This window comes from Eubalaena glacialis, chromosome 8 (assembly GCF_028564815.1).
Source record: "Eubalaena glacialis isolate mEubGla1 chromosome 8, mEubGla1.1.hap2.+ XY, whole genome shotgun sequence".
Taxonomy (NCBI): domain Eukaryota; kingdom Metazoa; phylum Chordata; class Mammalia; order Artiodactyla; family Balaenidae; genus Eubalaena; species Eubalaena glacialis.
In genome coordinates this window covers 102,116,302-102,129,883 of record NC_083723.1, presented here as the reverse complement: position 1 = coordinate 102,129,883, position 13,582 = coordinate 102,116,302, and the positions used below count along the sequence as shown (strand labels likewise).

At 34.2% G+C, this 13,582-nt stretch overlaps 1 protein-coding gene across 2 annotated transcripts in view; it reads left to right on the top strand.

Moving 5' to 3' along the window:
* Positions 1 to 13,582, top strand: part of POT1 (protection of telomeres 1) — an 88,740-nt gene that overhangs the window by 44,730 nt on the left and 30,428 nt on the right. For both annotated transcript variants that reach the window (XM_061198009.1, XM_061198010.1), the window contains 2 exons: positions 7,890 to 8,020; positions 11,492 to 11,782. In XM_061198009.1, coding sequence (XP_061053992.1) covers positions 7,890 to 8,020; positions 11,492 to 11,782 — 422 coding nt within the window. The remainder of the gene's footprint in view (positions 1 to 7,889; positions 8,021 to 11,491; positions 11,783 to 13,582) is intronic.

The window sequence follows — 13,582 nt, the reverse complement described above, 5'->3', positions numbered from 1 at the left end:
TCCTTTTACATAAAAATGCTGTTCCATGAAAAGAATGTGGCTAGTGTAACTCATAAACAGTCACACAAGTGCTTTTCCTTAAGATGACCATCATACTTTGGTAAGCATTTGAAATATTTTGCTTCTCATTTCACCACGTAAAATATTAAAAAGACATGTACTCAAGGATCAAATATAAGAAATTTTTAATGCTTCATCAAGAATGGCCTTATTCTTTAGTAAAACTGTTGTGGTTTTTGTTTTAATGTTAGTGTGTGTTGGTGAAGGATACAGTGACCACTACTACAGTTTGAGGCTACTGCCTTGATTCTTGCCAAGACACCAGCAGTTTTACTCACCATTGCTTCTATACCATCAGTCCAAAGGTCAACACAATTGAAAAGGCAAATAACATCTTAATATTACTATGAAAATAGGTTTGAATTTATGGACCCCATAAAAATATCTTGGAGCCCCCCAGTGGTTTGCAGACCAAACTCTGAGAACTGTTACCCTAAAGGAACTTGAACATTTCTTCAAGCTGACACAGTGAACTTCTTTATCCTAATTTTTAAGTGAGGTATTAGATCTTCTTGGCCCTTGATTACCATTTTGATCCATTAAAATTGTTCTATATTATCTTCAACATTGTAATTTTTGAATAAGTGGTTAGTGCTATATTCCACCTTATAGCTTTTTCAGAAACTCTTTGTGTTCCAAATGAAATTTCTCTTGAGGACCAGATGCTCTTGTTAACTACGAGATATTTCTCTGTGGAAGGTTGATAGCACCATATCTAAAAACAACTAATTGAGATTCCAGTGGAAATTAACATTGGAATTCCTTTGCAGTCCCTTACATCTATACTTTTGATTTTATGTTCTGACTGTGATCCGTTTGGCACTGTATCTTGGCAAAGTATCTTCATGTACTTCGTTAAGACAGATTCTAAGATCATGTCTGTGTTCATTAGAAAAGAATGTTATGATTAATTATCAGTAATAGAAATGCTGCTGTTGCTACTGCTGCTGCTACTACCACCACTGGCCACCTCTTATACATAGCATTTAACCATGTTCTAGGTGCTATTTTAAATACTTTACATGTAGTTACTTATTTAATTTTAACAATCATATGAGGTGAATACTATTATTTTCCCCATTTTTTAGATAAGGAATTTGAGGCATAAAGAGGCTAAATTTTCAGTGTCTGCAGTAGGCTTCAGAGGGAGAATTTTTGCAAGTACTGTATATTTGCTGTAGGTAATGACATGCATTAATTTAGTAAAGATGGTTGATCAGCTACTGTGTGTTATAGATGCTGTGAACTGTGAAGACGTAATACTAAATCTGGAAGCCTACCTTTCTGTGTTTTCTGATTAAAGAGTGTCTACTTTCCTTCTGGCATTCTTCAGAAATCTTCTATATACAATCACTGTTCTGAAAATTATTTACTATGTACACATATATCTCTGTTACACAGTAAATATATGTAATTTATTTCATGACACATTGGGTGTTTTCCTACAGCTAAGTTATTATTTAAATTAGAAACTTTCTTAAGCAACTTCTTATCTAATTTGACAATGCACAAACGTTCTACACTCCATCTGTAAAACGCTGTTACTGATGCTTTTGTCATCCTAAGCTTTCACAGCTAGGAATTGGTGACTGGGAATTGCCTAGCCCTGATGCGCCTGCTCATTTCCGCTCCCGCTAGTGGAACTGTGTTCTCGAAAGAATTGCATTCTTACAATTTTGTTACCAAATCTCTTTGTACTCCTTTTACTTGTTATTCTCATCAGGTAATTTCATTAAATCTTATATAACCAAATGAATATGAATGTGAAAAGACTTTTTTTGGAAAACTTAAGTTGAATGCTTTGTAAAGATAATAAACCAGTGGTGGGATGGATTTGGCTATGGACCATAGTTTGCCAACTCCCGATTTATAATACTGTGCTCTCTCCTTTGTCCTCTTACACTCACAATTCAGTTAACTCCTCTTTAAGTAGCCTTAAACATACATCTTCTTTTATTGCTTTTGTCTTTCCATTAGGATTTAACTCTTGTTCAGATACCTCAGGAGATACTCTTTTTTGTCTCCTTTTCTTCTTTTATTCTTTCAGTTTATGAGTCAAAAAATAATTATTACAAAGAATGTACAAATGCATATAAGCCTCATAAGAATGAATTATTGTAGAATCTTTCTATGATGTTTGTGGGGTTTCTGTGATGCCTCTGGAGTAAATTATAGGTAAAGTTTCATTATAATGATATGTTATTCTTCAGTAATGAACTCTCCTTTAGTATGTTTCAAGATAAATGCATGAAATAGTAAATAATACAGAGTTAAGATACAGTATAATTTTACCTACTTAGGAAAACTCTCAACCCTCCATCACAGTTTTAAGCGTAATATTTTCCTTTCTTTGGGATTGTTGTTGATGTTTAAAAAAGCATGCAACATGGAGACAGTGTGGTGTTCTGGTTAAATGAAGAAACAGGAGTCAGATATGCTGAGTTATATGTGACCTATAAGACATTCACACTTGGATACCTTGCCTAGAATTTTTAAGAAACTAAGTTCTCTCGTTTGTAAACTGTTACATACAACTATATAAGAATTCAGGGAGATAATGCATATAAATTGCTTAGCAGACTACCTGACATACAGTAAGCCCTCAGTAATTGCTGACTGCTAAATAATGTAATTTCCCCCTAGTTATAGGCCTGGGAATAAGATATCTTGCTAACATAAGTACTGTGTTTTTGTTTTGTTTTCTGTCTGAGAAGTAAAGTGGATTATTCCATTTCTATAAATTCATTTAGAATATTGACATTTTGCACATTATTAATCATTATTTGATAACCCCAAACTGTATTTAGGACTGTAAATATCTTTTACCAAAATATATTCTTTAACATTAAACATAATTTCAGACTCTGATTAAACTTCAGTCATGGTATGAAATTTAATTTAAGGTCTCTTGTGTTTTGAACTGCAAGGTTGGGTGTGAAATTTATAAAACCTTTTGTTTTCACCACTTTTCTAAAATATGAATGCTTATTGTACTGCTCACCAAGGATCCAGGGCCGTCTTAAGGCTGTCTATTTATCCAGTGCCAAGCTTAAATGTCAGTTTCCAGTTATTCTAGAAAATGTCATCTGGATCATTAATTCTGCCTTTACTGTGATGAGTCATTACATGTACAGGGGGTATAAACTCTATATACCAGCAAATGTTGGCATATAAAATAACACACAAGCTGAGATTATAGCATTAGTTTTTAAGGATGTAAATCAATAAAAGGAAAATGTAGACTTCATTGGAGAAGGTGCCATGCCTTGTTCGTTTAATATTCTTCCTGAATAGTAGCTATATCTAGCACTAGGTAGACACTCAAAAAACTTTAGTTTAACTTATGTAAAAAAATTTTTTTAATTGGATTGGAAAATAGTAAAGCAGAGACTAAGTAGGGTTCCTTGCTGCTAAAATACAAAATTCTAACCAGCACTGTGATATTTGGCATTCTAGGGTGTTGGAGGGAATTCCTACGGAGATTTAAATTCTAGAGAGGTTTATTCAAACTATGCAAGCTTGGTCATTCACCTATAGTTAGTATCTATGGTGATTCTGCTGTTGCATAACATTCACTCCACTCCCACCACTGTTAAGATCCTTACTGAATTGTCTTATTTGCCTACAAATACTCAGTATTTTGTCACTCTATATATATATGCAGTATAGATGTTTTTTGCTTTCACGGAACTCTTGCTCTATGGAAAGATTCTCTTTTTTCTTTCTTTGTTAATAAAATCTTATTTTATAAAAGGATTTGAGCACCAGGTGAGTCTCTTTGGCTTGCACTTGGGAAAAGTCATCGGTAGTACTTCCGATGAAAGAGAAAGGAAGGAAGGAACAGAGACTTAACATATGATAGTTCAGGTATGCAGTGCACAAGTGTGCACCATCTAAGGAGATGCCATTTTCATCCGCATGGAGTCACTTCGATGAAAGCACACCTGTGTAGATTTCAGGCCAAGTCCTAATGCAGCTGGGGAGTGCCCTCCTCTGCATAAATCTACACCAGCACGTCGAGCCACCCCTTTGACCCAGTGAGAATTCTGAGCGTGCACATACACACCCTGGCACACACGCCTGTTGTGTTGCTCTCTGGGCAATCCCCTGCGGTCACTTCCCTCTCTCAGCAGTCCCTGGCCACCCTAACTGGGAACCTGACACAGACACTTCAAGGGGAGTGGGAAGGAGGAAGGGCCTAGAGAAGGAACGTGTGCATTGCAGGTGGCACATGTGTCCCTGTTTCTGAGGGTTTGTATAAAAAGGCCAGAATGTATGTGCCAAGGCTGCTACTCTCTTGGGCTCAGTAAAGCTCCTCTGTAAAGCTGTCTAAGTTGTACAGTATTTCTATTTGAGAAAGAGGAGTCTTTTTCTAAATCTGCACAAAGATACTGCAAAAGCTAATGGCGACCCTATATTAGACCCTCTAGACAGTGGGCCTACACAGTGTTTCTCAAAGTGTCATCTGGAGTCCTTTGCAATCTATCAAGTCATCTTTGGGAAGGCTGGCATTTTCCAGGAAAAACGAAACCATGAGACAGTTTTCAGTATTTTGAAATTTAGGTTAAGCCTGATTTTTTTTTTTTTAACTAAAGCCCCAGGTTTTGTGTGTTTGTTTGTTTTTCCCAGTTATTCCATTCTTTTTTTTTTTTAATATAGATTTATTTACTTATTTTTGGCTGCGTTGGGTCTTCACTGCTGCACGCGGGCTTTCTCCAGTTGCGGCAAGCGGGGGCTACTCTTCCTTGCGGTGCGTAGGCCTCTCGTTGCGGTGGCCTCTCTCATTTCGGAGGTGCGCGGGCTTCAATAGCTGTGGCGCGTGGGCTCAGTAGTTGTGTCTCGCGGGCTCTAGAGCGCAGGCTCAGTATTTGTGGTGCACGGGTTTAGTTGCTCTGCGACATGTGCGATCTTCCTGGACCAGGGCTTGAACCCGTGTCCCCTTCATTGGCAGGCGGATTCTTAACCACTGCGCCACCAGGGAAGTCCCTCTATTCTTCAATGTCATGTACATGCTACAAAGACTGGTCTCTGTCAGTTCATCCTGGCTAACATTTAAATTCAGCTATTGTTATTTATGCCTGCTAAATTTGCAGCTTTCTTGGTGTATCATAACCCCAGTTTACAAAAGTGGCTCACTGTGAAGCATTTAAAGTGAAAGGAGTAATCTAGAATCACTGCAGCTTAAAATAACACTATAAGTAGTAAATCGTTCTCTGGTATAAATATGAAATGTGAGTTTGTGTATTCTATTACAAATAAATCTGTGATACGTGATTTTGCAGAAGCTGCCAGGAAACAAAAATGTAAAAACACCAAGTTTGATCATGTGTACCTGAATTGAGTTTCATTAGATTAGTGATCTCTTTGCCCTTGTGTTTAGTCTGTCATGAAATTATATGAAACTTAAAACCTTCAGAGCATTTGTGTTTTATTCAAAGTACATTCATCGTTATCCATAGTGTCTAACGTGCTGCTACCTGTCTTTGCATTCACCTTCTGGTCCATCTAATAATGATTAAAGGACTTCTTCGGTCAATCTTCTCTGTGACTATTGGCAAAAAAATTTCAGTTCTGAATTCTTAACTGAATTCTTAAAGCTGAAGAAGAAACTTCAAAGATAGTTTTCAAACTTGGTTTATATCTTCTTGAAAGGTGTTATAACACATTGAGCAGTGCAGTGCAGTAGGGATGATTAATTTCACTCTTGCATCACTTCCTCTACAGGTTTCTCATTTTCCCTTTTTAAAAATTAATTTAGTCTTTTTTAAGCATAGATAGGAATAATGATGAAATAATTTATAGGATAATGAAATAGCAAAATATTTTGAGATAAAGGAAAATAGATGACTAAGATTCCATAATGTATCTTAGATTTGTAAAAGGGTACAATAGAGCCATATGATCATCACAAGAAGAATGTGTTTTATTCTATTAAAAAATAAGTAAAATTTATCTTTAATCTTTGGAAGACTGCTAAGAAAGAAAGAAAAAAAATGTCCTGAAATAACACTCCTTACAAATAGTTAAAACTACTGAAAATGGAAACTCCAAAACTAAAATTGGGTCCAGTAGATCCTGTATATCAAGAGACGAAGATGTAGTATCTTTTTACTCTTTTTGAAGATGCTTATTAAGGTTTTGTTTTTAAAGTTTTTTGTGTTCTCTGAATTAATTATTGTCCCCTCCTCACAGAATCAGGTTTCTCTTTCTCCTCTTGCCCTCCATTCCTCTCCCCTCTCCTTTCCTCTCTCCCCACTTCCCCCATTCCTTCCCCCTTTCTCTCCACTCCACCTCTCTTCTCCTCCACCTCCTCCCCTCCCCAGTGTCCTTCCTTCTTTCCTTCCTTCCTTCCTTCTATCCATTGTTGTTCTGTGTCTGGTAATGGTTTACTGTTTACAAATTTACAAATGTAGGTATGGTTTATTTTAAGTTGTAGACATTTGTTTCCTTTGCTTTGTATATAATGAGTTTGTTTTTTCAACTTGATCTCTTTTTTTGAATGGGAAATCTGACAGTCTGACAGAGACAAATAGTACTTACATAGGGCACATTGGAAGTGTCAGTCTAAGGTGGGTGGGAAGAGAGCCTTCTGACTGTAGACCCCCTAATGTGATAATGCAGATGGATTTATTCTGGGTGCTAACACCCTCATTAGAAACCTTACCACTTCCTGGTCTATCAGTGAAACTTCCTTGGAAAGCAGCCTGTGTTCCAGGAAGGGGTTGGTGTTAAAGACTGAGATACCCTACCTGCCTACCTGAAGTTATTTTCAAGGGGAGTGAGGGTTAGGATGGGTGCTCATTGAAACAGTTGTTCTATGTGTAAACTTTTCATGAGCCCTGATTTTGGCTCTATTTTTCACTGTCACCCTTAATCCCAACGGCTCCCATCTTTGCTGTAGCTACTTTAGAGTATCTTCTGGATGCATCCTCCTCTGTCCATTTGATCCCTTAACCATTTACTTTCCCAACTTCCTGAAATATGTTGATATCTTCTCTCCCTCTCCTTCACTCCCCTCTCCTCTCCTCTCTCTTCACTGTTCTGGGTTTATCCTTTTCTATGTCTATACTGTCTTGAGTATATTATTGAGAAGGAAGGAAGTCAACACAGAACTCTCAGTGTGCAATTTTCTGAAACATGTATATTAAAAGGTAGCATCTATTACAGTTTTTGCTGCCACCAGTGATTGAAGTTACTTGTTTTCATGGTAACCCAACTATCATTAATTTTTTTTTTTTTTTGCCAGCTTAAATTATATAAAATTGCTCTCATTCTAATGTGTAACCTTTTATAGATAACTAGCAAATCATCATTTTCCCTTTTGAGTTGTTCTTGTATAGTTTTCTATGAGTTGTTTGTTCATTTGCCTTTCATATTTACTGTAAAATCTGGGTTTTATAACCAGTTTTCATAGTATCTTTATACAGTATATTGACTCTTCATCACATTTGCTGCAAATATCTTCTAGTTTTTTGTTTTCACTCTAAATTTAATTGTGTTTATTTTAGAAATTATATTATTTGAATATGTTTATCTGCTTCATGGTTTCTAAACTTTGAGGTAATAAAGTTATTACACCTCCAATTTGTATTAAGTACAGTTTTTATTTTTGTTTCATTAAACTTTCTAAAATGAATTTTTGTGGAACACTTTTGCAAAATAATTTGGCAGTGCATTTTGAGAGACAAGAAAATTTCTTTATGTTTTGATCCTATTCTTAGAAGACTTTATTAAAGGGAAGAATAATGTTTGGTGTTTTGAACTCAGTATTATTTTGTCAAATGCTTTGAAATACGAAAAGTCAGGTAAAATATTTTTGTGTTTTCCAGATTATTGCTCAGTTGTAACAATTGTGGACCAGACGCATGTAAAGTTAACCTGCCTGTTCTTTAGTGGAAATTATGAAGCCCTTCCAATGATTTATAAAAATGGAGATATTGTTCGCTTTCACAGGCTGAAGGTATAATTCATACTGTTTAGAACTTATATTTGTTTGAAGAGAACACTGTATTGTTCACTAAAACTAGTTACACTAGTTATGTGGTTGCTTTGTTAGAACATGACGTCAGGCATTTCAAGAGACAAGAAGAAATGTAAATAGTATCAGACTTCAAATGATTTATATTAGGAAACCTCTTCATTTGAACAAACTACCTGACCTCCTTCCACAGAAATGTGTTAGCTGCCGCGATTCGGACTAGTTGCATTCCGTAAGAAAACATTTAATAAAAAGGTAGAGCTATTAAATAATACGTGATTTTTTAAAAATCAGCTTTTTAACATTTCAATATTTTCAGTCTTTTAGGTTTTAAACATTTCAGTCCCTTCATAGTTTGCTTTTGTTACATGGGTTTCCACGCAACCCCTTCACTATCTTGGTTGTCTTTTCTTCTAATGCTTCAGTTTATCTGTGGTCCTCATGGTCACTGATGCTCATAAATGAGTGCAATACTCCAGATGTCTTCTAGTCTTAAGATATGGTGGGAAATAACTCTCTTGCTCTATTAATGCCTTTTCCCTGAGAATAGAAGAATAGTGGAGAACATTTGCTTAGAGATAAAGAGAACTAGAAATATTACTATTGTAGCACTATATTACAGACTTATCCAAACTTCAAAAAAATAGCTTATTTCTCACACACTGCTGTTTCCTGTAGTACAGTTGACCCTGAACAGCACAGTTCTGAACTGCTCGGGTCCACTGACGTGCATATTCTTTTCAGTAGTAAACACTGCAGTACTACAGGATCCCACGGTTAGTTGAATCCATGGATGCTGAACTGAGGATAGAGGGCCGACTGTAAGTTGTAAGGGGATTTTCAACTGCACGGATGGTTGGTGCCCCTAACCCCCGTGTTCAGGGACCAACTGTATTTGTAATTCTTGCTATTGTTTAATTGAAGTAAAATATACATCTCTCTTTTCACAGTATTAGCATGCTCATGTTACTAACACTCTAGAAACGTCCTTTGTACCCCTACCTGGGGTTGTCATTCACATTTCCCCCACCCCCAAGAGTAAATAATCTCATAACTTCTAACGACATATATAGTTTCATATATATTTGTTCTTTATATAAAGGAAAAACACTATAGTTTTTTTTTGTTTTTTTGTTTTTGTTTTTTTTTAGTTTCTGGCTTTTGCTTGTGTGAGTCAACTGTACTATTGCATATAGTTTTACTTTGTTCATTTTCACTGCTAAATGGTATTCCATTGTTTGAATATACCAGAAATTATATATTTATTCTGTAGATCGTTTAGGTAGTTTTCAGTTTGAGGCTACTATGCTGCTATAAACAGTCTAGTACATATCTTTTACTGAATATATATAATTATATGTAATATAATATATACATTTATATGTAATTATGTAATTATAATATATATTACATATTATATATTGTATAATGCATAGATATATATGCATTTCAGTTGATTGTATACCAAGGAGTGCGGTTCGTGAGTTCAAGGTTGTGCATATATTAGCCTTTAGTTTTCCAAAGTGCTTTTTACCAACTTACACTCCCATTAGAGATATAAGAGAATTCCAGTTGTTCCACATTTTCACCAGCACTTGATGTTTTCCATTTTTTTGAATTTTAACCATTCTGTTGCATATGTATTAGTATCTTATTGTGGTTTTAACTTGAATTTCCCTGAAAATGTATGAAATTGAGCACCTTTTAAAATTTGTATGTCTTCTGAAGTAAAAAGTGTTCATTTGAGCCTTTTGCTCATTATAGAATGTTTAACTTCTTTTTTAAATTATTTCTGAAAGTTCTTTATATATTTAGGCTACAGATCTTTTGTCAGGTATATGGATTGTGAATATCTTTTCCCACTCTATGGATTGCCTATTTACCCTCTTAGTGATGTCTTTTGATGAACAAAAGTTCTTTATTTTAATATAGTCTACTTTATTAACTTTTGTTTTATGGTCAGTACTTTTTAATTTCCTGTTTAAGAACTCTTTGTCTACTCACTTCATGAAGATGGCTTCTAAGTTTTCCTCGAGGTCGTTTATTATTTTCCTGTTTCATATTTAGATCTGTAATTTTCTTTTCCTATAATGTCTTTGACAAATTTTGAAATTAAAGTTTTTCTGCCTCATGAAAATAGGAAATGGGCCCTCTTTTTCATTTCTAGAGTTTGTGCAAGATTACTGTTGTTTTTTTTTCTTACTTAAATGCTTGGAATAATGCACTGGTAAAGCTATCTGAGCCTGGTGATTCCTTTATTAATAGATTTTATTAATGAATTAACATTTCTTTAAGAGGAATGAGATCATTCCGATTTTTTATTTTTCTATCAACTTTGATATGTATAATTTTTAGAAAAGTTTATTTCATCCAAATTGTCAAATTTATTGATAATGCTACTTATCTTTTAGATGCTTATAGAATTTGTAATGATAAATCCTTTTTTGCAGTCTTGATATTATAATTTGTGTTTCTTCTCTTTTTTTCCAGATCATTCATTCTAGGTTTATCATTTTTATTAATCTCTTCAGAGAACCAGTTTTTAGCTTTGATTTTCTCTATTGTATGTTTCTATTTCTCTTACCTTGATTATATTTTCTTTCTACTTTCCTTGGATTTGAAATAATATTCTTTGTGCAGCTTCTTGAGATAGAAGCCTACATTTCTGATTTTTAACCTTTCTTCTTTTGTAAAATATTCACTTATTTCTATAAATTTTTCTCTATGTATTGAATACTACTTTAGTTATATCCAACAAGTTTTAGCACATCACAACTTAAGTATCCTTCAGTTCAATATATTTTCTAATTTCCAATAAATATATAAATACATTTATTAATATCAGACAGTATTACAGGAGACTAAAGGAGGTATTTCATAAGTTCAAAAGGGTTGCTTTATGAAGAAGATATAACAGTCATAAATGCATGTGCATCTAATAACTGAGCCTTGAAACTGAGAAAGCCAATGTTTTTAAGGCATATCTCAGCTCTCTCAGTCAGACTGATGAGCCCTTAGCCTCAGCTGCATTTTACTCACTTCAAACTCTTATATTTTAAGTGTTCTAGTTTTCCCTATAATATTCATAAGTAACTGTTACTTATTATCCTTTTTCCTTTTATAAATTATACCTTAATAAAAAAACTAATAAATGTTTTGTTAGTAAAACTGCAAGCCTGATAGTATTAGGGAGGCTGCCACCTAGCTCTTTAAAAAATAAAAATAATTTTGCATAGTGTTTTACAGTTTACATGGTGCTTGTGGATTTTGATATAGCCCAGTAGATTTTATAATTTCATATGCTAATTAAATGAAATATTTAAAGAATTATGTCCTCTATTAACTATGCTGGCAAGATTTTATAATCTCACAAGTGTTTCCAGTTCCTAGGTTCTGCATCAGTAACCTGTTTTGTTTGTTTCTGTTTTGTTTTCTACTTTGCCACTTTCTTAGATCCAAGTATATAAAAAGGAGACTCAAGGTATCACCAGCTCTGGCTTTGCGTCTTTGACATTTGAGGGAACTTTGGGAGCTCCTATCATACCTCGTACTTCAAGCAAGTGTTTTAACTTCACCGCTGAGGACCACAAAATGGTAGAAGCCTTACGTGTTTGGGCATCTACTCATATTTCACCTTCTTCAACGTTAGTGAAATTGTGTGATGTCCAGCCAATGCAGTATTTTGACCTGACTTGTCAGCTCTTGGGCAAAGCAGAAGTGGATGGAGCATCATTTCTTCTAAAGGTAGATATTTTTAAATACTTGAAATTGTGTTGTAAGTTACCATGACCTATAAGCCTGTAAAGAGCTTATATTTCAGCATTCTGATGGAATAAATATGCATACTGTGTATTAAGAACTTAAAATCTAACCATTTTTAATGAGCCTGTAATTTCTATGCAACTTTACTCTTGAACTTCTCTTCTTTATCGTATACTTCTAGAGAAAAATAGTATTACCAGATCTACATTTTAAGTATAGTATTGTTTATGTTGTGTTTATATATTTCTTATTAGTACTAACAAAATGAGTTGTTTTCTATTGCTATTTTTAAGTTGCAGTTCTAAAAATGCATATTTCTGTTTCCCTATCAAGATGTAGCCTTCCTTCTCACTCATTTGCCTTCTTCTTGGCCCATTGATGTTGGGTTCTCTTCCCATGTTATTTCACTGTCTGCTTCATAGGTGGATCATGGATGGTTTTGAAGTGTTTATTTTTCTTGTTATATTTTATTTTGTTCTTAAATCTGCAGAAAAAAGAAGTGACATAAGACCCATCTAATCTTTGTTTACACCTATCCCAATTTATTCATGAAGAGCTTCTGGAGAGGACAGTTGTCTGATACCATCCTCACCTACCTAGCCTAGGCAGGATGCATTTAAACAAACACTGCTTCAGCCCTGCTTCTCTGGTTCTTTCTTTAGCTTCTGACTCTTTGGAACGATGGAACAGGAGATGGAGTACAGTGGCCCTTGGACAAATATTGGGGTTTAGCATTATTATCAGTTATACCTTACCCATATTAAAGAACAGTGAAGATAGAAATTATTGAATAAAATACAAAGTTTTTGAAGTTGAAAATAGCACATATTTATATACACATGAAATACTCTGAAAAAGTAAATGCATGCTATAAAAAAACATAAATAAGTTAAGTATGACAAAATTGAAGCTAGAGCAACATAAAATCATCCAAACAAAATGAGAAAATCTTAGGTCAGCCAGTCATACTTTATGCCCAGAGTGACATATTTAACAAATGAGTGTTTGCTAATCACTGAACACTTCCAATGACAAAAAATCGGCTGTGCAGAGAAGTATTCTCCACCTTTTGGCTGCTGTATTGAACGTAAATTCTTAAATTCTGAGATAAAACCTGCCACCTTTTAGCTGACGTAGCTGAACCTACATTATCCTTCTAAAGCAAGAAAACATGCCTGCATCCTATTTTTATAGATAGCCTTTTCAGATAAGTAAAAATAGCTTTCATGTAGATATTATTTTAAAATACAGCATTCGGAAGTGAATGTAAGAAATTACATTAGTAAGACTTTCTTGAGGACAATTTAAAAGAAATCTCAAAAGTCTCTCTCTGCTCTTTGTCTCAACAACTCTATTTTCATAAATTTATTTTATAGTAATAATTTAAAATGTGGAAAAATGCCTTTAAAGGAACATTTATCCTTATGTTTCTTGCAGTAACAAAAATCAGAAAAAACATACTAGCAATGGAGAATTTTGTGAATTATTTATGTGTTGTGGAATACTCTGTGACTAAAATGACATTGTAGACATATACTTATTGATATAGAAATTCACAATATTCTCTTTAGTGATTAATGTACTTTCATTTATATACTAAAAATGTATTATATGCATAGCAAAAAATATATTGAGAGGACTACATAGCAATATTTTGCTCATTTTATCTATGGGAAGTCAAATTTTAAGTGATTTTTTTTTTCTGAAATTGATTTTCCTATCCCAAACTAGGAATAATTTTTTTAAATTTTATTTTGAAAACAAAAGGAGCCAGACCTTACT